This window comes from Callospermophilus lateralis, chromosome 10, assembly GCF_048772815.1.
Source record: "Callospermophilus lateralis isolate mCalLat2 chromosome 10, mCalLat2.hap1, whole genome shotgun sequence".
NCBI classification, from domain to species: domain Eukaryota; kingdom Metazoa; phylum Chordata; class Mammalia; order Rodentia; family Sciuridae; genus Callospermophilus; species Callospermophilus lateralis.
The window spans coordinates 9,333,821-9,358,727 of NC_135314.1; the positions used below are offsets into that span (position 1 = coordinate 9,333,821).

General features: G+C 46.6%; 1 protein-coding gene across 1 annotated transcript in view; it reads left to right on the forward strand.

Moving 5' to 3' along the window:
• The window catches only part of Runx1 (RUNX family transcription factor 1), a 222,212-nt gene that overhangs the window by 133,118 nt on the left and 64,187 nt on the right, over positions 1 to 24,907 (forward strand). Inside the window, exons 3-4 of the mRNA XM_076867762.2 lie at positions 4,143 to 4,396; positions 10,236 to 10,392. Of these exons, the coding sequence (XP_076723877.1) occupies positions 4,143 to 4,396; positions 10,236 to 10,392 (411 nt within the window). The remainder of the gene's footprint in view (positions 1 to 4,142; positions 4,397 to 10,235; positions 10,393 to 24,907) is intronic.

Below are 24,907 nucleotides of genomic sequence, written 5' to 3' on the forward strand. Positions count from 1 at the left end.
CTCGCGAGGTTTAGGGTTTTAGGCAAAGGGCCCAAGTCCAGAGGAGCCTCCTTTGACCTCTGAGAGGCAGATTACTCCTGAATCAGCTCCTTACGTAGAATCACAGCCCACTTTTGTCTTTGCCACACTCTTGCTCATCCCTGTCCCTCGGGTTCCCTGGGGATGCACTTGTCGGTGGCCCCCAGAGCCCTCGGTCGGCACTTGGGGAGCGCATTTGAGCCGAGCCCAGGAGAACAGGTCCCACTAGCCCCGAACTCGCCTCTTAGAGCAGGCAGAGTCTGCGCCGGGTCACCACCAAAGGATGGCCCCGGGCAGGAGAGCGGCAGCGGGAGGCAGCAGCAATGCGAGTGTGTGGCCTCACGCAGCCGAGGCGGAGTGTCAGAGAATGGACATTCGGGCTCTAACAACTGAAATAAGGTTTCTTCAAAAAATCATTTAGAAAGAAGAACGCAGAGCATTTTTCTTCCCGAGACCCCAGACCCAATTAAACAAAGAAAATGTAGTTCGGTGCTGGCAGTGTCCCTGTTTTTCAGGCGCAAAAAAGTTAGGGGATGGCCCACGTGGGGGAGAAATGCAGAAAGCTGGGGTAGGCGAGGCCAGGGACTGGAGAGTGCGACTTTGCCCAGGCACCCGAGTCACCTGGAGCACCTAGGGTCCCGGATGAGTCAACCGAGGTGACCAGGCGGAGGGCCTTCGGGAAAACACAGGACTCAGCAGAGTCTGGGCAGCCGGGACCCCGGCCCCCCGGGTTCCCAGCCAGGTCAGCTGAGCCGCTTGCCTAGGGCCGCTGAGGCGAGACGCGGCCGCTCAAGTTGTCTCCGGCGGCCGTTTCCTGTCGTTTCTCCCTAAACCCAAGTTCTTACGAGGGCGACCCGAAGGCCGGGAGGCAGAACCGCAGAGCTCCCGCCGTCGGGGCGCTCTGGGTGCACTGCGCTGCTGCCCGGAGCCCCGGGCGTCGAGTGAGGGCCGCTGCTGCCCCCTGGCGTCCGCCCCGAGCCAGAGACCCGCCGCGCCTCGCGAAGGCCTCCCTGGCGCCCAGCGCAGCTAGCCGTCCTCTCCAGGCCTTGGGCTAGGGAAGCGGCCCGGGCGCCCGGGAAATACCTCGGCGCCCGACCCGGCCTCCTCCTCCTTCAGGCCCCAGCGGCAGCACCCAGCACCCTAGCCGCATGTCCGCGAGGGGAGGGAGGTGACCCGCGGGGACGAGTGAGGGACCCCGGAGCGGGGGAGTTCATGTTGTTGAGGGACTCGGCCTTGTCATGGGGAGGGGTGAGGAGCTCCATGGCGCGGTTGAGAGGCCCTGGGAGGATGAAGGGTCCCCGAAGGAATTGGGGGTCGGGGAAGGAAGGGAGCAGCCTTGCCAGATGCGGGGCGGGGGGCGGGAGTGGGCAGCGCGCCGGACCAGGGGCGGGTCCTTTAAGCTCCGCGAAAATGCCCGCGGCGCCGCGGGGACGGGCCTAGGGGGAAGTTCCCTGCCGCGCGCAGAGCCGGGTGGGTTCAACACCCCGCCGCGGGAGCGCTGGGCGGGGAGGAGCGGGGGCCGTTTCCGGGGAGCAGAAGGGTGGTTCTGGGGCGGCCCCTGCTGCGAGCGGACAGCCGCTGGGCCCCGCGGCAGGCTTTCTCCGGGCCCGGGGGGAGCCGACGCGCCGCGAACCGGGAGCCAGCCGAGCGGAGGCTTTCAACTTTCTTTCCGGCCTCGGGTTCTTTGGGGTCTCTTACGACCCGACTCCTCTGCTGGCCGCTAGCACTCAGCCAGAGTGAGGCGCGCTAGGCAATGGAGCAAGCCGGACGCGGCCGAAAACACTAATAAAGGAAAACGCTGAAAACACAGCAGTCGGGTTGTGGAGCATCGTCTGGTCTTAATAAACGATCAGCGTCTTTCGCTGTAGCTGACAACCAGGCCTTGGGGGTCCCGGGCCCTCCGGCCCCCTTGCGGCCGACTCCCACCCCTGCCCGGGAAGCGGAGCTTTGGCCGAGGGCAGCTTCCCAGAGCCTGGGACCGTCCCTGGAGCCTCGCGGCGGCAGCTGTGTTTCCAAGGCACACCAGGCGCCTCCCCTTAGCTGGTGCCTAGGCCTCTCCTGGCGCAGCTCACGGGCTGGTTCCTTATTTCTCCTTCTGGGTCTCCGGACTGTGGCCGCCTGTGGCACCGCTGCGCGCTGCAAAACCCGGCGAACCGCACTGCAACCAAGCGCGTTGCTGCAGTGCTGGGGTCAGCACCCGGGAGGGACCCCCAGCGAGGGTGTGCGTGTGTACGCGTCGCCTCGCGTGGGTGCGGGGAGCGCGGGGGTGGCCTCGGCAGCCGCCACGAACTCCCCGCCGAGCCTGCGTACAGTAGCGCGCCGCGGCGGGGGCGCGCGGGCCAATTCCAGGAGCAGGCGGCAGTGAGCCGCGCCCTGGCTGATACCGGAAAGGCCTGTGATTGGCCGCCGGCCGCCCCTATGCAAACGAGCTGAGGGAATGGAATTCCTCGGGCCGGGCTTACAGTAAAAGCACGTTCATTTCCAGGCACTCTCATTCATAGAGCCAGCGGGCGCGGGCGGGACGGGCGCCCCGCGGCCGGACCCAGCCAGGGCACCACGCTGCCCGGCCCTGCGCCGGCAGGCATCTCTAACCCGGGCTCCTGGGGACGCCACAAGAAAGTCAACCTTTGCTGCTTTTCCTTGACCTGCGTTGGACCTTTTTAATTTTTCTTTTTCTTTTTCCCCTCCTTCTTTCTTACTTTTAAATGAACTGGCTTCTTGGCTGGATGTTTATACTTCTTTCCTGGCTGTGAACTTTTCCCCGATTGTTTCTTTTGACAACTGCGGGAGAAAGTGCGCTGCGGTTCCCGGCTGACCGTGAAGTTGCGTGTGCTTGGCAGTGTGCGTGGGAGTGTGTGCGCGCGTGTGTAACTCGAGCCGACTGCTCTGTTTCGATCTGCGCCGCAGAGCCTCGTCTCAAGGCCCGCTCCACCTGCTGCGGTTACGCGGTGCTCCTGGGTATTTGTGCGTCGGAGGAACTAACCCGCCGGCGCTGGGGCGACGTTGGAGGAAGATCATCTCGCTACTGCCCAAGTCTGGGCTGACTCACCGAGCCGATGTAGACAGTGGCTGGCTTCTGAAGGGTGCGTGTCTGCATGTGTGTGATTCGGCTGCAGCTCAACTCCCACCAAACCACAGGATCAGCCACAAACTTAACCAACATCCCCAAACCCAAGTTCTCAGATCTGGAGAGCTGTACCCCGAGTATCATCGACTTGGACTTTTTTTTTTTTTTTTTTAAGTTTAGCTAGAATTTTTTGAAAAGCTGAATTTTCCGCACTGAGTATTTTGCCAGAATTTATTGAGAGAACATGACAAGTAATTCTAGCCCAGCCCTCTTCCAACTACTGAAGCTGATTTTCAAGGCTACTTAAAAAAAAAAAAATCTGCAGCGGACTTTAATGGATTTCTGTTGTGTTTAAATTCTCTACAGATTGTACTGTAAATATTTTATGAAGTAGCATATGTATATATTTATATATAAGTTCACATACATTAGCAAAACTTTTGGAAGTCACAGCTCTTGCTTTTGAGGACTGAAGCCAGTTTTTCATGATAAAGGGGGCACCCTGTATGGAAGACACTCCTGTATTTTGTGTTCTGTTGGGACTTTAGACAAAACTCACCTGCCAAAAAAAAAAAAAAAAAAAAAAAAAAAACTGACAGGCGATTAACTACTGGAACTTTCAAACCATGTATTTGCTGGTCGTTTTGCTCTCCGCATAAATATTTTAGAGAGTGCGGGAATTTTGCCTCCGGAAACATTTTTAATAGCCAAAGATTGAACTTAAACTCTCAAAGCAAGACTCGGAAGAAGATAGGCTCCCTTTGCAATTTGACTTCGGATTCTGGTTGCCCACTTTTTAATGCACTAAGCGGCCCGTTGCTAGGAGTCCTGCCTGGGTCTGAGGCCGGTCGGAGTAACTAGAACTTTCCCCATCCTGAACTGTTGGTAACTTCGTCTCCCCTCCTCCCTAGCCCTCCCGCAGTAATAAAGGCCCCTGAACTTGTATGTTGGTCTCTCGGGAGCTGCTTGCTGAAGATCCGCGCCCTTGTCGCCGTCCGGTAGGAGCTGTTTGCAGGGTCCTTACTCAATCGGCTTGTTGTGATGCGTATCCCCGTAGATGCCAGCACGAGCCGCCGCTTCACGCCGCCTTCCACCGCGCTGAGCCCGGGCAAGATGAGCGAGGCGCTGCCGCTGGGCGCCCCCGACGCCGGCGCCGCCCTGGCCGGCAAGCTGAGGAGCGGCGACCGCAGCATGGTGGAGGTGCTAGCCGACCACCCGGGCGAGCTGGTGCGCACCGACAGCCCCAACTTCCTCTGTTCTGTGCTGCCCACGCACTGGCGCTGCAACAAGACCCTGCCCATCGCTTTCAAGGTACTTAGCCTGGAGGGGGTGTCGGGAGGACCAGTACAGGTCGGCTGATGCCCGGGGCGACCCGGGAGGCAGCGACCAGGCAGGCGGGGCCGGGTTCTAGAAAGCAGACGGCGCTACCCACCGCTGCTCCTGGTCCTTTTATCTGCGCTGGGGATGCGGGATGCTGCGTTGCCGTGGCGACCCTTGGAAGGGACCCGCCTCAACCCGCCAGAGCGGCATCCAGGGAGAGCTGAAAAATCAGGATGCCCTTAGGAAATTCACTGAGGGCCAGCCGGGACCTCCCTAGCAAGGGCCTTACCTTTGATACAAAGTAGGAAAAGTTATAACCTAGCAAGGGACAAGCCCTTATGCTTCCATACGACTCTCCCCACCTCTGGCTTAACACTCAAAACATTTTGTCTGTCTCAGATGAAGGCATCAGGAAATAAAATAGAGATACTTTTATACTTTCCGGTTGTAAAAACAAACCACCCAGGAAAACTGTCAGGGATTTTCCCCTCCTTTAAAAACCGCCCTATAGGAATTAGCATGTACAAAGTCCACAGCAGGCACAGCTAAGTTTGCAAGTTTTCCGAAGAGTTTTTCCAGCCTCTAGTCTACTCCTGCCCAAAGCGGCAAGTAGCAAATCCTGTTTCTTTTCCTGGAACCCTCCAGACGTTATCATTGCTCACCTAGATTAAGCCCCAGGCAGCAAAAGGTGTCTTTTGAGAGCCGGGAGGTCCAATCCGACAGTTTTTCTGTTAGTGGAGGGCACAGGGTAGACCCCGCAACTTCAGCAGAGCAGCCCAAAAGGTCTGGGTTCACTTTTCACCCCTGATCTTGCCCTAGCTTTGAGCTGCCTTTAAAAACCTTGGCCTTCAACTAGGATATATAAACAACCTCAGGCGTTTTTAAACAACCACCCTACTACCCTGGCAGTGAGCAGGAGGAATTTAATTTCTGCGGTGGGGATTCTGTCTTTGGTGGGTTTTTAAAAGTGCAACTTTTTAGTACAATCAGTGCGGTCATTTCCTCTTCATTTAAAGAGCTAAATAAGGCAGGTGATTCAACCAGTAAAGATTGGCTACTCTTAAAATATTATATGTATTTTTAAAATAATTGTTCCTTATAAGGGGAAGATTAATGTAATGTAAGCTTTTTATAGGTCCAGATCTTAGACAGATTTTGATCTAATTACAATGAATAGTGTTCACTTAGAAAAAAAAGTTGTGGTTCTTCATTTTTAAAGTTTACACACTTTCTAAAGTTAGATTGTGATTTTTTAAAAAATAACAATTTGCAGTTGCCTCCTTTTCTACTCGGTTTTTTGAAAGCTTTTTTTTTTTTTTTTTTTTTTTTTGTAGGGTGGGGAAAGGAATGAGAATAAGGGGAGAAGCCATCGGATTCTTCCTTCCCTTCCTCTGATTATTTAGATTTGGGTTGGGGGGCATTTCAATTTCAAATCATTCTAATCCCCTTACATGTGCTGGCAGATCTCTTAGCTCACTCTCTGAGGGTGACAGGGCTGAGTCCTGGGGTCACTGTCAGGCAAGAGCAGAGAGAAGACAGGCTGATAATCGACTGAAGGGGCCATTTAAGGCTGGTCCCCTGACACACCAGCCCCCGAAGGGATTTGTGGCTTCCCTTGGAAAGAAATCAGGGTCTCTTCTGAACTCTCTGTGCTGCCTCTGAGCCCACACCCCAATATAGCAAGACACTGAATGCTTAATAAAAAGGAGTTAGGCCAATGCAAAATCTTCAGCCACCACATGAAAGTCTTCTTCTAAAAGAATGAAAAGTCATACAAGTTGCTTTTATGAGCCATCAGAGAATTCCTTGTAGCAGAAATTGCAATAACTATATATAAATTTCCTTTTAAAAATGACTTTAGACAATTCACTGTAAGAAAAAAAAAGTCTTAATTTTCTTTACTGTGCCTGTAGGCTACTGTAGGGTCAAGGTATATAGCTCCTTCAAAAAGTCCCAGTGGGTCTCTCAAGAACATTTGGGAGAAAGAAAAGGATAGCAAAGAAAGACCACTTGATTAATATCTGTCACCACCAAGTCCCGAAAAGAGAGGCTCCTTCTTCAAGGAGACTTGCTCACTACATAATTGAAAGAGTAGACAGAATTTTCAGTGCAGGAGTAAACCTAAAGAGTAAGAATAAAAGCAAGCGAAACTTCAACCCTGCCTGCATCCTGGCTTGATTTACTGTGGGTCCTGGCTGCACCCTGTACTTACCTACCCACCAAACACCTCCTAAGCTGTTTCTCAAAAAAGTATTCCTTTAAATTTTCATTTTAAGTGAACCTCAATCTCTTTAGAAAGCTAATCCTTAGAGATTTTATTATTTTCCCTATGATACAGAAGAAAAAACGTGAAACAATTATAAAGTTGGATAATATCGATGAAAAAAGCATTTAAGTGCCTGTTTAGGAGTCTTCTGAAATTCTATGTGTAAATCCTCTGCCTTAATCTTGAGAACTCATGAGAGATTTGAAATTATTAATTTTCTTTAAAATTGTCCTAATTATGTGTCCTGGCCTCCCAACCTGTTCTCCACCCCCTTCCTCCCATAGCAGACCTTTATTTTTGCACAGATGAGGTACATATTTTCACCACTGAGAAAATCTTAAATTTGCTACGTGTTGCCCAGTATTTACAGAAGCAGCCTACAGAGCTGTTTGGATGGCTTAGGATAGATTTTGCAATGCTATAATATTACAGTTTGTTTAGGCCCTGGTACACCAAAGTCCAAAGACATAAACATGCCTTCAGCAGGGAAGTTTGGAGACCTTGGATGCTGATGGTGATAGGCTTTCTGTAAAAAAGGAAAACAGGAATGTTTCTGGCTCCAAGATCACCATTCCTAGCTATGCATTAAATGTCATCTCGGCTGAATTCTGTGTTCCACTCCATAGCCTTCTTTGAAACACTGGAAGATTAAGGGATTTGAAGTAAATGAATTGTAACTGTAATTTCAACCTCATTAGAATTGGTTGAAAATGACAGTTTGAACTGAGTCGTAAAGAGCAGTGTTGGGAGGTCCATACAGTGCAGAGGAGAGTTAGATATTTTGCCCAACTTCCTGATACTTTAAAAACAGAGAAGTAAAACAAAATATGAGATGTCTTTGGCCAGCAAGTCCCTTCTTGTCTGTTTGGTCTGTGTTAAAATGTCAATGTTTGTGTTCCCTTACCTATTGTTTATAGCTTTTCATTCCAATTGCTTCTTTTTTTTCTGTTTGAAATGAGATATTTCTTCATTCTCTTCACATTGCCTATCAGTGACAAAAAAACTGGATCAAATAAGCTGACATATTACTTTTACATTTTAAAATTTTTAAACTAGCCTGAGTATGCTTGTTCATTGGATGAGATACATTATTAATGACATTACCCTGGAAAACAACTCCCCCTGCCAATCTGGCAGAGATCAGGAAAAGGCCAAGTAAAGGAGCACCCCAAAATCTTGGATTCCCACTACATTTTAGAAAATGGGAATGGTGAAAGTTGCATTTCTATTTTTTTTATTCTTGTACTCCAACATCACAACCTTTTCTTATCTAGCCACCAATGATAATTTCATGTTGTATTGTTTCTACTTGGTGACCGCCTCCTGAGTGTGCCAGCTCACTAATTGAACAGATGAGAGGTACAGGTAGAGGCACCAGAGATTCAGAATGCATTTGGGTGGTTATAAAACAAGATGTATTCATCTTAATCTCTTTACAGATTTGGCCACACCATGAGTTATTCAGTTTGAAAGCCATGTCATTGACCAATACCCTGTACACTTACTGCATGTTGAGTCAAAATAGAAAAGCCTGGGTCACCACAGGGAGGTGAGGATGAGGAAGTCAAAATCAGTGTGGAAGGAGAGCATTTCAACACTGTGAGCTAAGTTCACAGAGGGAAGTGAAAATAGGGGAAAAAAAGAGGAAAAAAATAAGAAACTAAAAAGAGCAGATAAAGCAAGCATATTTTGTAGGAGTGGAAGAAAAGGTAAAAATAATTCATTGATCAAGGAGATTTATCTCAATAATGTCTTTTGAAACAAAAGAAAATTGTCGTATTAGGGTTATTAATTAAATGGCAACAAACACACTTATAATGGGAAGTAAATATCTAATTAGAGATTGCTTGGAGAATAAATACCAGTGTTTTAAAATCTCCTTGATGGAAAACATGTCTAACAATTGAAATGAAAGGATTAAAAACAGAGATAAGAGGCCCAGATCTTGTTTGACAGTGTAAATTGGGTGAAATAGATGAGGAAGATACTTACCTAGTGCCTTGGGAGTAGGTTATCCTGGTGAAGTCTTAGGATCCAGAGCTTTTTGCCTCTCAGAGTAACAGGCTCATTTTCTGCTACGCTTCTTAGAACCTAGGCGCTGAAGTAGCCACTGTGAATAGAAACAGCACATGGTCATCTGAAGGACACAGTGAAGGGGTCATGACTAAGCTCACAATGAGGACGGGAATGCTGAGAAATGTGACTTTGGTGTCAGACAAAGGGAACTCTGGCAGCCTTATTCAGATACAGAGAGAGGACTTGAAATTCCCACCAAAAAATGGTGTAACAATTATGAGGTAGAAATTGGGAGATGAAAAACAGGGGGAAGAATTTTAACAGTAGACTAAGGAATCCTTGATTGTTAGCAGTTGGAAAACCACCAGAAAACAATTATACCATTGGAATGAATAACACAAATGTCATTACTGATTGAGAAAGATTACGGATCTTCACCGAGAAGATCAGAAATGATAGGAACAAGTCCAACTTGGGGCATTTGGATTTGAAATTCTATGATCACGTTGAAAAAAATTTTTGAAACAATAGAAATAAAGCCAATAATTAATGTCTAGACCAAGAAAACTGTTTCTAGAAATGGATACCATGGCATAAAACAACTTCAGGCCATGCTCTTCAGAGCAGTTTACCTTGAGTTACTCCTGTTTCATTCCCTGAGTATCAAAATACTTATCTATTGGTTTTTTTTTCAGTAGTCCTGATAATAAACCATATTTTTTCATTACATTAAAGGAATTCCTGGTTAAGATGAGCTCAGTTTGGATAAAACCTCAGTCATCTCTCAGGACATAGTTAACACAACTTTGGGACTCACAGATATAAAAATGCAAACCAGTTTCACCCTGGATTTGAGAATTGCCAAAGTGGGAGGACCTTTTCTCTGAGGTCTGCCAGTTTTGTAACCAGTAATCATCAAAGGTTACCTATCTGATCTCCCCACTCCCCTTGCCTGACAGGATTCACTGCTAGTGAAATTTTGATATGATTAAACCCAGTAGAGGGACCAAAGATGAAATGCAAAGGGACAGTTTACGTCATTCAAGAATCATTAACAAAGGTTGAATTTAATTTTAGTAAAAAAAAAAAGTTTAAGTACTTGAAGTCCAGGCTCAATTAGGCCCATCAGTGGAGGTCCGGGCACACAGAAGATGAGTTAGGTTCTAAACTCACAAACACAAGACATTTTGTTTCTCAGATATGTGGAATTAAGAGGATAATTGCATTCATGAGATGGCATAGCTTTTCAAAGTCCTTGCCATTGTTAGTCATTCTAACTGGGCAATATGACCTTAGGTACCTTCATGAGGTGAATTTAGTAAGAGTTTCAGCAGGGAAAAAATTATATTTATACATAATGGAATTAGAATAAATCTTCCCATTAATAACTGTTTCCTTGTGTTGCTTGAGTTATGATTATGATTCCTCTGCACACTAGAAGGTATCATTTAACACACATTTTATTTTAGAACAATTGCTTCACAGATGATATATAAGTATATGTATGACATTCCTGATGTCTGTGTTTGTCCCTTGCCTGGTGTCTAGGTGGTGGCTCTAGGGGATGTTCCAGATGGCACCCTGGTCACGGTAATGGCTGGCAATGATGAAAACTACTCGGCTGAGCTTAGAAATGCAACCGCGGCCATGAAGAACCAAGTGGCAAGATTCAATGACCTCAGGTTTGTCGGTCGGAGTGGAAGAGGTATGTATCTGTCAAAATTGAATTTGCAACACAAAATATTATGTGGTGACCAATTTAGATTTCAAAACTTCCAGCAGTTATTGTGATGGTCTTTATTATATTGTTATGTTGAAGTTTTTTGAAAATATTTATTTAAAATTTAATGTTTTAAACAGAATCTAACTTTATGTTATTGCTTTCTATTGCTAAATTGGTTTAAGACTATATGGAATGTGCAAAACAAATTGTGAATTTCAACAAAACTCCTCAAAGTTTTACTAAACTTTACTAAAATTGAAAATATAAAATTTACCACAATGGAAACACATTATATGGTGGGGGTTCTTGGGTAATCAAGTAATGTAAGCCTTGAATTTATGATTCATGTGCAATCTGTGACAATTGACAGGATTTCTAGTGACCACTTTGAATAATTTCAAGGGATTCTTAGTGAAAGGACATGGAAGCATAATTTGAGGCAGGCTTACCTCTTTAGGGTATAATAGGAAGAAATCATGTCAGTATTACTGAGGGCAATATGCCCTTCCTGTTACATTTGTTTTGAATGCCTTGTAACGATTTGGGGAGAGGAGTTGGCCCACTTAACATTTTAGGTTCTAGTGACATTAGAAACCAGAAAATCCAAAGAAATTGTTGCATTAGTTCAGCTCTATGGGTAATTTTGCTTTTCTTTCTCTTTAACACTGTATCAAAGTATTAAAGCAGGAAGAGGAATCTTGGCTCATTGTAATCATCTCAAGTTTCCAATTATTTTCAAGTATTGTCTTTTCTCTGCATTGTAAAAACCTAAGCCACATTTTATGCACGGGAACAAGCACCAAAAGTTTAATTGAAAGAGGCAAGATAATTCGTTTGAAAATCTTATTTTTGTAATATACTACTGAATAATCTAGGAATAAAAGTTATTTCAAGTTTAATAAAAGAGACACGATAAATACCCAGTAACAATAGTCCTTGTATTGGAAAAATGAAAAGATCAACTACAGGAGTAGTCATTATTCTTTATAAAGGCACTCAAAAATATTAGAAAATCTGCATTCTTAAAGAATTGGATTAGTGGAACAGGGGAAAGGGGCAGACATGTATTGGATTTTGGGACTGTTTTGTTGTTGTTGTTGTTGTTGTTGTTTGTTTGTTTGTTTTTTGCTACCCTTGCTGTCCAGATCATTTTCATAATAGAATCATAGCTGGAGAAAATGAAAAACTTAGAACATGATTGAAAATATATGCTCACAGTAGTAACTATGTTAATAATAGGGTAATGCAGAGAAAATCATATCCACTTATTGAAAGTACGAGTGATGCTGTAAGATATAAAAGCACAAGTCATTAAATGGGTTCACTTGTTATATTAAAAGTCCCTGCCTTTCAGCAAATGGAATTTGCATTATGATTCAGAGATGTGTGTTTAGAAATCATCTTGAAGGGCCCGGATGAGTCGCTAGCAGAATGGGTGAGAAGCCAATAAAAGATAAAGGGCCCGCCACACCGGGTCCACCTGCCTGGCTAACAGTCTTAGTCCAGTTATTGTGGATCTCTAATTTCAAAAATTGATAGCTGAGTATAGTATCATTTGGTTGCTTTTCCAGAGAAAGGATTATTCTCATAATATGTGTCTGTGTGGGGCTGTGTGTCAGATTTTGATTCTAAAAGTTTTCAAAGCTACTTAATGACCCACGCCAGTGACATTTTCCCATAAGGAGTTCAATAGTGGCTTTCTGGCAACGTGCAGTAAATCGGTGATTGTAGAGAAGGAGGTTTTGAAAGCAGCGTGCTTATTTTTCTGGTAGTGAGGGCTGATTTCTTATCCCTTGTTGGCCATTTCTGTTTTGAGTGGGTGACTAATAGGTGCTTGCGTTGACTTGGGTAACAGTGAACTGTTTCCCCAAGGTGTGGATTGTTTGCGCTCGGCTGCCTGATTTGTGCCAGTGTGCCCTTGAGTTTGCATAAACCCCCCAGAGTGACATAGCTGCAGCCAAGGCTGGGCTGTCTTCTCATACCCTGGAATGAAAAACTTAACTCAATGCCATAAATGGCAATATGTGTTTTCAACAGACTCTCCTTCCCGTGAATGATAATAAGTAATCAAAAATTCAGGAACACTAATTGAACATTCGACCTGATTATGTCTAGCATGTGTAATATTGGTCTTAAGTGATTTTGGGGGGACAAAGGGTTATCAATGCATAAGACAAATGAGCTATCAAGAGGCCCAATTTGACTTGGTCTCACAATTTTACTCCATAGTTGTAAAGTGCAATTTGATTTTGTTCTTTCTAGTGTAAGTGTCAACATCAGAGCCTGCCAGGCTTTCTTCTTCCCACCCCACTCCTCCTCCTCCTCTTCTTGCTTTTATTTATTTATTTATTTTTTCTTTGCAATTTGCTTCTCATTAGGAGGCGAGCAGATGATTCTCACTAATTTTGACAATTAGTCTTAATCTTCCTTACTGAATCTTATCCTTTAAAAGTCTCATTGTTGTGTTTTTTTTTTTTTAATTAGGTGATCTTAAGACTATCTCTTGTTTCATTTTCTGCTTTTGAAAATAAGCCCTTGGCCTTGATGCACCCCATGGTGGCCCAGAAGGTCCTGGCCATTGTTCATTTACTCATTTCAGTACCAATTTTGATTCTACCCAAAGCCACTCGTCTGATGGATTCCCAAAGGGGCCAGGTGCCTAGTGCAGGAAGAAAGGTAGAAAAAGATGTTCCCTTTATTTTCCTAGTTGCCAGACTGTGGGGATCGTAAACCTCAGAGAAATTGCCAGAGATTACAGTTTTTCTGTTGTACAAAACTGATCTGTCCGGGCGCTGGCTGGAGTCCAGAATCACAGCTCCTAACCTCGGGTTCAGCCTGTAACTGGGAAAACCTGCCTGTCCGGCTTCCACAGCCCTGCTAACTGCACTGGCCCCTAAAAATATGGGTGAAGGCCTCAGAAGCCCAAACCTTCTTCGTTTTCTCCCATTTCCTCCTTTTTCTCCCTGGCAGCTTAAATCTAATACAGGCTATATCTCAGCCTTGGAAAGTTTCTCCCTTTGATTCAGTATCACCATGTGAATTGATCACCTTTACAAGGAAGAAAAGATAAATAGCCAAGGAAGAAGAGATAGCTGTTCCCGGAGGAGGGAGGTAGGGGGCTCTGGGAGTTAGAGATTAGGAGAGGATACAGTTGGTTGTTCAGAACAATGCTCATTTTAACCACATGGCCTGGGACTATCAGTCATCTCCAGAAAATCCCAAGTTCAAGGTTAAAAGCGATTCTCTTTAGTGAGATTATTGAACACAGCAGTTTGCATAAGTTTTTACCTGCAGTTAATGCAGATGCTACCGATATGTTCAGAGTTATAAGTGTGTCATGGCTTCAGGTGGAGACATCTAAGAAATTTTAGCAATGACATCTGTGAGTGCTTTGTCCCTGTTGACGTATTTAATCAGCTAGAGAGAAATCGATCCATCCGTGAATACAGCTCTAGTTATTTCATTTCAGAACCAAACAAGAAATCTACCAAACCATATCATCAGCCACATCATAAACAGGGAAAGAGAATCCCTTGCAGATTTCCTTCTCTTTTTTCTCAGAATACAATTTTGAAAATGTCATATGTAATTTTGAAAATCCTTTGGAAGACTTTTCCCCAGGAGGAAAAATATGCCCTTGTGAACGAAATCTCCTGTACAATTTTAAGTTTCCAGAGCTTCTGGAGTTTGTTTGTAATGCTTCTGGGGATCCATGGGTGCCAGGCCAGGAATCTGTGAATTTAGAACTTCACGTTGACCACAGTGCGTCAGTCGAGCACAAGGTTTCGTCAAGTAGATAGCTGGAAAATGAAAAAATACACGAGTAAAAGAGGTGGGCGTTTCCTTGCCTCTGAGCTGGTTTGCTCGTGGCCTTCTTTTGTTACAGCCAGGACTTGGTTAGTAGGACTAGAGAGAAATCCCATCCAGGCTGCCCTTCCGGGCCTTTGGATGGCCACCAGGTGTGGGTGAATGTAATCACTTGTAAAGGGGAGGGGGCCCGTCCCGTCATGGACACCGCAGCCTGTTCCCTCTTGTATGCACCAGCCCCTTGCTGCAGGGCCACCTTGGGAATCCCAGGCCCAGTCCTGGGATGCTGAGTGTCCTGTGGCCTGTCAGGATGGGGTTTCATTTCTTGGTGATTATGATGGTTTCCCTGGCAACCTTAACCTTGTCCACTTTCAATGTAGGATCCTTTCTTGACGCTTTTATAAAGTGAAATTTCTTCATTTCGCTCTCACTGTGGATATCTTCCCTGTTGTAATATATCTCTTGTCAAATTCTGGGCTGTTTCATATTTATGTGAAGTTGGTTGCTTAAGGAATTTACATTGTTAAGTTCTTTTACATCATTCCGAGCACAGAATGGACACGTTGTTATTCAGATGAGTGGCAGACTGTGGTGGTGAGGAAGAGAAGGTATAACTGGGAACTGGCGAACTGTACCCATATTCTAAATGTAGTGGTTTTTACTGAAAGATGGTCTGAATGACTCACAATAATATCATAGAATCCAAGTCATTCTCTACTACATTACAGATTTCATATAACAGGGAAAGGAAAAAAAAAATCCATCTGCCAACCCCAGAGACATTCCACGGGTAACGTTCTAGATACAGGATGGCAATCAGATCTCCTAGAGAAAATACAAGAAGACACCAGTTATGTTAAAACCCAGTCTCTCATCCCCCACCCGCTTTTTCTCTGTTGTTATTGATCTACACTTTTAAATAGCATATAGATTGAAATTTGCTTTCTTGAGATTTAACTGTGAGCAAATAAGGATGAAAAAAGACCTGCTTCTGATATAGCAAGCCCCAGCCAGCCCTGGCAAATACCGCCTTTCCATGGCAGGTCACGAGCTTGCATCTGTGATCTGATGTCGAATTCATCTCCAGAGATCAGGTTTCTCACTCTCTTTTACACTCGCCAATAAAAGAGGAACAACACTTTCTTCAAGCAAGTTGTTCCCTGCCCTGCTTAAAGCCTTGCTATGGCAAGGACCAGAGCAAAACTTACTTGAAAACTTGTGCCTGCAACAAACAGTGTCACAATTTATCCCTTCATGGTCCTCTTGCTGATTTTATGAAGTGCCAGCCATCATTGCCCATGGTGTTGGACAGCTTTTCTTAATTGAGGTTATTTGTACGAACAGTATTTTTCACTTGATGGGCAGAAGCTGTTCTCTCCGCCCACCCTCGACCCCTTCCTCACCAGCCAGCTGGGTGGAGCCAGTTCTCTTTGGTCAAGACAGAAGACTATCAATCAGAAAGTGCCTCGGAGAGAAGTAATGGTTGAGTGATTTTTAGAGCTTCCTGTTTCGGCAGCAAGCATTAGAGACATAAACACTGGTCCAGCCAACGGCTGCAACGCGCCTCTGGTTCTAATAAATCAGTTTTGTATTTTCTTTTTGTGCTGGTTGGCGAGGGGTGAGGGAGGGTGGAGAAGGCTGGTTATGGAAGAACATATTCTGTATTTCTGGAATTTTTTTCCAGTTTTAAAGAAAAATTACTTGTTGAAACAGAGAGATGGTGTAATGTCTGATGACTGTTCTCTCTCTGCTGATGATTATAAAACAAGTTTAGATCAGCAAGGGATGTTTATGAGGAACGTGTACAGTTGCCCCTCTGTATCCATGGGGAATGGGCTCCAGGGCACCCCCTGCCTTGGATACCCAAATCTGCAGATGCTTGGGTCCCTTCTATCTAGTGATGTAGTGTTTGCGTACCACCTAGTCACATCCTCCCATCCAGTTTGAGCTGTCTCTAGACTGCTGCTCATACCTAATTCAATGTCAATGCCCTGTAAATAGTTGTCATACTATACTGTTTAGGAATAATGACAAGAAAAAGTCTGTACATGCTCAGTATAGATCAGATCTATAGTTGGTTCAATGTATGGATGCAGAACCCGTGGATACAGAGGGCTGACTGTGCTGTCAATCTGTAGTGGTTGCCCACTTTTGAAGATTCTGTTGGACTCTTAGCCAGTTACGTGTGTGTGTGTGTGTGTGTGTGTGTGTGTGAGTGACCATACATACTTCCATTGAGGGATTTCTTGGACCAAGATGTTTTTGAGGACTAAATCCATGCTGATGACACTTCCCGGACTAAAGAATTAACAGAAATTAATAAGTGAGTCAAGTGGATTTAATGAGCTGTCTATGAATTTCTTCAAAGGTGCCAGTGTTGTCTGCTCCCTGCAAGGTGCAGGCCCGATGAACCCCACACGTGGGGGTTGTATTTAACAGCCTGCATTCATGGATTTCAGTGGTGCCTTCCCTCAGTGCGTAGTTCCAACGTGAGTTCCGCAGACAACAGAGATGCATCTTGGTCTGTGTCAGGAATGGAGTTAGAATGGCGCTCATTTAGCGCTGTTCTGATTTGGGAATCCAGCATTGCCCGACCTCTTTTAGCCTACGCTGGGCAGCAATATCCCATCCAGGAATTGCATTTGAGATTCAATTATCGAATTTTCTCCAATGAGGCCGTCACGGAGTTGGGGACCCATAACTTATGAGGGAATCCCAGTCACTTCCTAAGAGGCTCATGCCATTCGGCTTCCTCAGTGAGGAAGCATTTATTCAGGAACCACCTAAACTGTATTTTTCCCAAAGAAGATGGAAGTAATTTTCCTGTTTATTTCACAACTTAGGTTACTGCCTGCTTTTACCATGAGATTTAAGACCATCATCATGGAACACGGGCAGCCCATGCTGCCCAGTCTCACCACCTCCCACCACCTGACCCAGGGAGGCGTCTGGCCAGTTAGGGGGCCTGACTGGCCCTCAACAAAGGTGTGTGATGCTCAGCAACGCGGCTGGCTCTAGTGCCGTCAGCCTCGGACGTGCTGGTAGATGATGTAAGAGGGAGTGTTGGAGGTGGAAACACCCCCGGTGGCCCAGGCCATTGGTTGCAGGACTTCATGGCTGTGTTCCTTCTTCCTGTCTGAAACCATTGTGTGCTATTAGTTATCTACCTGTCCACCTATCTATCTGTCATTAATGAGACTCTGTCAACTTATGTCATCAATAAGGTTTCGTCTGCCTCTTTAACTAGTGTCTCCAGAACCTACGATAAATGTTTTGCTTTTGTCCTTCCATTTGAAACTGTAGGGAGGTCACACTTATTATCTTATCTATGGCTCTGCTTATCAATTTTGAGGATACTCCTGTTGTTCAGTGGTTATCAGCTTCCGGTCTTTGACCCCTAGGGGACATTTGGTAATAACTGTGGACATTTTAGATTATCACACATGATTTTTGAGGACTGCTTCTGACTTCTAGTGGTAGAGGCCAGGGATCTGCTAAATATCCTACTCTGTGCAGGACAGCTTCCTCTAACAAAGTCCTAATCCAAAATGTCAGTCATGCTGAAACTGAGGAGACTAATTGCAAAGCCCGGACCTAGCACCGCAGTATTCATAGGTTGTCATATCTCCCTTGCCCCTCCCCCCACCATGTCTGTCTCCCTACAAAGTTTATGAAAGACTTAATTTAAAAATTTACACGCAGCTGGGCACAGTGGCGCAAGCCTGTAATCCCAGCAGCTTAGGAGGCTGAAGCAGGAGGATTGCAAGTTCACAGCCAGCCTCAGCAACTTAGTGAGGCCTTAAGCAAGATCCTTAGCGAGACCCTGTCTTTAAATAAAACATAAAAAGGGGATAGGGATGTGGCTCAGTGGTTAAAAGCTCCTGGGTTCAATCGCTGGTACTGAAAAAAAGAAAAAAAAATTACACATAATAAAAAAATGAAATGAGAGAGAATTACTGAATTTAAGATTTTAAAAAAGAAAACATCCCAGTGTTTAAAGTGCATAGAATTGTGCTGTTGCTGCACGTCTGTCAGACTCACCTGGCATCAGGGCTGTGTGGTAGCCAGAGGAGAGAGAGGCTGCTAGTGGGGTGGTCCACACGTCAGGGACAGCTCTTCCAGGGAGCCTCCTGACTGCGGCCACTCCCTCATGGAGGTCACATGGCGCAGATCCAGTGCTTTCCCTGAGCATTTCATTCTAGGGGCCACAGACCCACTGATTCACGAACATCAATTAATGTGATGGGGATAGTTTACTAGAATTAAAAAGTGCTAACAGTAAGGCCGTGGTAATTGTCATCCACAGAGCCCTAGACTCCAAAAGGGCTGTGTGTGCACCCGAAATAAAAATGGAGAGGAGAGGAGTCCAAGGCTCAGCTCTCTGGCCTGTCTCTGAGCATAGCCAGGTTTGCTGTCCCTGGGCTGGGTTTGTGGCTTCCACAGGCAGAAGCATGGCTGGGTGCTTCTGGGGTATCCTCCACGTCCCCCCATGAGTTAGTTAGCTGTCCCCTGTTTTTGTACTGAGATTCAGGGAGAGATGGTTTGAAATCTCCAAGTCTAAGGAGACTCCTCCAAGTGTTCTTCTGTGGCAGGTTGCATTTCTGAACTAAGTGGCGGCGACTGTTCTGTTGTTTCTCTCTCCACTTGCTTGCTTTAGCTCCACTTTACTTCTCACTTCCTTGGAGCTCCCAGGTTTGGCAGAGAGCTCAGTGTGTGTCAAGTCTTTAGTGATGGTAAGAGTTAGTCCAGGTGGGCGTTCCCTTGGTGATGGAGCTGGGGACTGCCCGGAGCCCACAGGACACACAGGTTGTAGATGTGCCTGGAAGTGAAGGTCGCTGGGGGGAGGTCTCAGAACAGCTGTGGTGGGAGGGGCCTACTCCAGGAGTCACCTGGACCCCCGCACGGTGGAACAGAAGCCAAGATGTGTCTGGAAAGCATCCGGAGGGGGACCAACAAGAATTGTCCACAAGCAAGAGACCCAGCTCATACCCAGAGAAGTTCCGAGTGGCATCCTCAGCCATGAGGTCCAGGCCTGGCAGACTGTGGGGACACTCAGGAAATATCTGCACACGGATGACTTCTGGGACTGTTTTGCTCCAGGCAGTAGAGCCAAGCGGTCCTACATGGGCTTCACTGGATACTTCACCAAGAGGAAGCAGATTCACCTGAGCCACTGCTGACATATCAGCCTGGTGGCTCTGTGCTGTGCAGGGCTGTTCCCTGAGCTGTTGAATGTTGGTCGCCTCCCTGCCCTTGATCCAGTAACCAGCGCACCTCCTTCCCAGTTGTGACAACCAGAAATGTCTGCAGGATTGCCAGATGTCCCCTGAGGAGCAGGGACGACTGCCCTTAGTTGAGAATTCCTGACTTAAAAATACGTCACCATGAACAAGTAGCTTGACCAGTCCAAGCCCGATTCTGCCTTGCTCCACGGGAGCCAGGAGGGCAGTGAGGACGGATTACCCCCAGTAAAGCATGGGCCAGGGCTCATTTCTTTGCTTGGTAAGATCTCTTCAGTGACACCAACTCTGAAGTAGACAGTGACAATCGTGAGTTCACAGCAAGCAACAGTATCACCCAGGGGCCTGCTCTTTGTTGGTCAAAGTGGATGAGTTTTCCAGAAGGCAGAATTGACACTTATCCCTATTCCTCAGCCCCGTGGAGTTCTGAGGCCCCGAAAGGGTTATTACGCAACAGGCACTGAGATTTCAGATTAGCGATGGCAGAGATGAAATTAAATATGCACTGTAATTTGAGGCGCTGTTTTTCATGGGAAAAGAAGTCCTCCCCACTTAGCCCTTCCAGCTCTTTTGTTCAAACATTAATGGCATGCAAATATTTATGATTCATAATGCCCCTTTTAATTCCCGATCGTATTTTAACAATAAACACTGCATTTTAACAATGAAGCAGAATAATCCCTTTGTCCCGTCACTGGGCCGCACAGGCTGGCACCCAGCAGCATCACATTCTTCCTGAGCCATAATTGCTGCCTCCACCCAAGTGGAGGGGAGTTTTATGGTGGTGTCACTGCAGCTTGCCCTGGACCATACTCCGGGCCACGCTGACTCTTCCACCGGAAGCCATTCTGAAGATTGTATCTCAGCATTTTCCTAAATTGCACGCGAATGTCCGTGCGTGTTTGTCTCTTGTGGCCAAATGTAAACCCAAGAACTGATTGGCCAGGCTGCTAATGGGAGAGGTGTCTTTCTGAACGGTTATCTTGCATGCTCGCCAAATCCCTGGGCTCTAGATTACACTGGGACCACTGTGTCCATTTAATATTCCTCTGATTCATAATAACCCCATAGAAACACACATCCATTGCGACAGCTCTGCAGATCTTAGGAAGGTAGTGTGACATCCTGTGAAAATAGGGCGTCCTGCGGGACTCCCTCAGGGCCTCAGTCTCCCCTTCTGTAGATAGGTGTGACGTGTCTTTCATCCAGGCCCCACAAGGTCGTTAGAAGGGTTAAAGTGCTGCATGTAGGTAACATGGCAGGAAGAAGAGCCACAGCTTTCCTTTCCGTGACACTGTTTCCTTCTACAGTGACAGTCACTGAGGGAGGAGAGAAGACAGCTGGCTGGAGGCAGCACATGTCTTACTGAATCAGAAAGTTAGGAATGGCAGAGATTTCCACAATCCAGTCCTTCCTTCACAGCAAGGGACTTGCATTCCTTTATCTTATTATAGACCTGAAATGACTGTGCCGAGATACAGCAAGAGTTTCTTACAGTCACAAATAAATGCACGCATAATAATTCCTACAAACATTTGCTGGGCACTGACTATTGTTGTTGAAACATAGTGTCTATTTCTGTTTCATTGTAACTGTTCCCCTGCCTTGTCCCCTGGGTCATCAATGGAGGGCATTTCCTGCCTGCCTGCCTGCCTTCATATTGTCCTCATGCGTCTACTGTGTGTCAGGCACTGGGTTAGCACTGGAGATACAAAGTTGGGCTGAGCCTTTGGGGACTAGTGAGGGACAGGACAAGTAGGCCATCACTGTTTGTAGAGGACAGCAGGAGGGCAGAGAGCAGGTGTGATGGGAGCAAATGAACATTGATGCATAACCTGGCAAAGGGGCACTCAGTCTCCCCAGACAGGTTGTCATCTTTGCTGAGATCTGCAGGTGACATGAACACTATTGAGGTGGAGGCATCCAGCAGAGAACTTAGCGTGGGGTGGGAACACCAGGTCTTGGAGGAGCCAAGGCACATGCTGGTGGCCAGTTCAAGAGGCCTGGGAGAGGGCCGGGCAGGGATGCCCTTAAAGGCCTTGAGTTCACACTAGGAATTGAACTGACCCTAACGACAAGGAGAGCAACAACAGACAAGTGCCATCACCAGATGTAAACATAGCAGACATGTGGATCAGGTTTGGAGAAAGAAGGGACACTTGGAGAGTTCTAGGGACTCCAGACAATCCAAAGGTGGAGAACTGGTTTCCAATCAAGCAGCCGTAGACACGCGTAAGTTTGGTTTCAAACACCCATTGGGTAAAGGTAGCTGTACCCAGACATCAGCTGGCACCTCAGTCTGGCCTTGAACTTCCCTCTTGCCCTATAGCATCTGGTCTACCTGGCTGACCAGGCTCTCAGGATCTGAAGGCCCAGCTGCTCAGCCTCGGGCATCCCTGTTGTGGCTCCAGATGGCATGCACTGTGTGCTCGAGGCTCTGGGCTCTGGGCACACATAGGCTGGGGCATCAGCCAACCCGGGAGGTCACTCTGCCCTGTGTGGCCTCTGGCTGGAGTACACCGTGGTGGATGAGCGGAGCCTGGGGTAGAGGGTGTGCCAAGCAGCGGCTCTCCTGGGTGCCTTGGCCTACAGAGAACTGTGCATTTATGGCCGGCTAGGTGGGCGACTCCGCTGAGTCACTGGGAATTCTGGGACCAACAAAATCAGGAAGATGGGAAGGGAGTGTGAAGCATGGAGAAAGAAAAGCACAAAGTGCAGGAGAGCACCAGGGTCCTTTTTAAAGTGGGAGGTGATTTGTTCAGCCCTCATGGTGGTGAGGGGTGGACTCCACCCCTGCAGATGCCAGATTCTATGGATGTTCCAATCCTTAGTGTTTGCATGTAACCTACATAAATCCTTTTGTCTAATAGACTTTTCTTTTTTATCATTATTTTGTGTGTATGGTTGTGTGGTACTGGGCATCAAACCTGGGGATACTTTAATGCTAACCTACATCCCCAGTCATTTTTTAATTTGTATTTTGAGACAGGGTCTTGCTAAGTTTCTGAGGACTGCCTCAAACTTGCAATCCTCCTACCTTGGCCTCCTGAGTCACTAGGATTAGGCCTCCGACACTGTACCCACCTCTCCCATGTATTTTAAGTCATAGCTAAATTACTTAAAATGCCTGATGCAATGTCAGAGCTATGTATTCGCTGTTACACTGTAACCTTTATGAGGCAATGACAAGAAAAAGTCCATCCAGTCTCAGTACAGAGGCAGCATCTTGTTCCTGAATATTTCGTTCTGTGGTTGGCTGACCCCTTGGATACAGAACCCTCTGATATGGACCAAAGGACCCACTGTGTCCCTTGTGAAGGAACAGGCTTCCCATCTATTCCTGTTTTAAGTCTGAGCTCTTCCCGCCTCCAAAAGGAAAGCAGTTCTCTCCAAGTGGAGTTGGACACCAAGAAGAGCCAAGTGTCCAAGTTGACGGAGTGATTCCTTGATTCACTTTTCAGATTTTTTAACAACTACTGAAGAGAAGATACAGGGATGAATCAAGTGTGACCCCTGTCCTCAAATGTCTCATCTCCCTACAACTTCTTGAGAGAAAATGCTTCTCACTGTTTGGTTTTCTCTAAATAAAATAGCTATTTTCCAAATAATTCCTCATTCCATACAGATGCTGCTCCTACGGAAAACTGTGTTCTCTATTTTAAGCCCCTGGCTCTTGGGCTTTGTTCCTGTGCCAGTCCTGGGCCTCTGGTCCACATTCTGCTTGTCTGGACTCAGGTGACATGGATAAGGGCATCTGCACACGTGGGGCACTTTGCACATGAGTGGAGATACACTGACAGCTGAATTCAACTCAATTTTGAGAAACCAGGAGATTTGTACAAGTTAAAGGATTTGTTTCCTGTTCACAAATTCTCAAATAAATCAGTTATGCAGCTTTACTCTCAGAAAGAGTGAGGGTAGGAAATGGCAGAGACGTGATTTCATGAATTTTGTCAGGCTGTTCCTATGGAAAAGTAAGAAATAATTGAAAGTACGTTGTGAAATACTCCAAAATGCAGATTGCCACTGGAATCTAACGGTGCATTGATTTTAATACTTAATTGTCATCAAAATTGGACCTGAAGTAATCTTTAGTCTAAGGAAAAATCCCCCTGCACCCTTTCAGGATCTTTGGGGATTTCCCACATTTGCAAAGAGCTGACTTTGAGTCCTCCCTGGCTCTCTGTGGGTGTTGAGTTCAAAGCCAGCTCCAGAAGCTTAGCCAGGCTCTGAGCAGCTCAGTGAGACCCTGTCTCTAAATACAGTGCAAAAAGGACTGTGGCTGTGGCTGGGTTCAATCCCTGGTACCCCTCACCGAAAAAAAAAAAAAAAAAAAAGTCTGTATTTTTCCTTTCATTTTTCCTCTCCCACTCTCTTGGGTGCTTCCAGTTTGTGGGCACAAGCGGTTTCCTACAGAGATACACAAGTGTGTGAAAAATGTTCATATTGTGCTTCTTTTTTTAAAAAATTTTTTTATTAGTTGCTCAAAACATGCTTCTTGAAGGGTGAGGTCCCACTCTCAGGGAAGACTGAGCCTTTGCCTGAGGCCTTCCTTTCCGGGACACAGGGCTAGTTTCAGATACCCCCAGCACTGCCCTTGGAGGGAGAAGATGACTCACTCCAGGGAGAGTGACAGTCGCAGTCCGGCCCCTGCTATGGTGTGGAGGGTCCCGCGTGGTGTGTGCGCGTGCCTGTGCAGCAGCAGAGGTATCCACGTTGCCCCCTCCTCGGGACTGGCCACTGCAGTGACCCCTGGAGTTTTTGCCTTGGTTTCCTCCTCACCTTGACTTTTTGGGGAGCAGAGTGCATATTTGCAGCAGTTCTGAGGTTTGACCACTTTCCAGACATGGTGAGAAGCGGGGTGCATGCAGACCTGCGGGGTCCAGCCCTGCCCTCTCAGTGCATGGTCGGCCACTGACTACACCATTCAGCCTAGACCCAGGGCCTCCTGCAGCCTTGCCTTGGACAGCACGGCTGGGCAGCAAGTGTCCAGGGGAAGGCTCACCCCGTGACCTTCTTCCCAACTAAATAAAGCAGTTAGTATTTTGCCCTGCCATTTGGATGGACACACTGGCGTCGAGGGAGACAACACTTGTTGCCGTGGCCGGGCTTGTTTATGTAGCGAACCAGCCAGTCGCAGTTGCACCTTATGAAGGCTGCCAGCTGGTGAGGCAGAAGTGAACTTGAACTTGAAGTTCGAGTTGAACTTGGGCCTGGTAGCAGCTCCATCACCTGCTGGACACACAGGCACACATCCGATGTGCACGGCCGTTCATCCGCTCTTCGCCATGCCAGCTCTCCCAGCTCCATGGTTGTGAAATAACATTTGCCATCTCTTTAATAATTTTCCTGATGTTTTCTGAGAACTGCTCGGTGCCCTGCTTTCACGTCCATGTTCATTTTACCTGCATAACGAGGCTGAGATGGAAAGACTGTCATCTTCCCTCTTA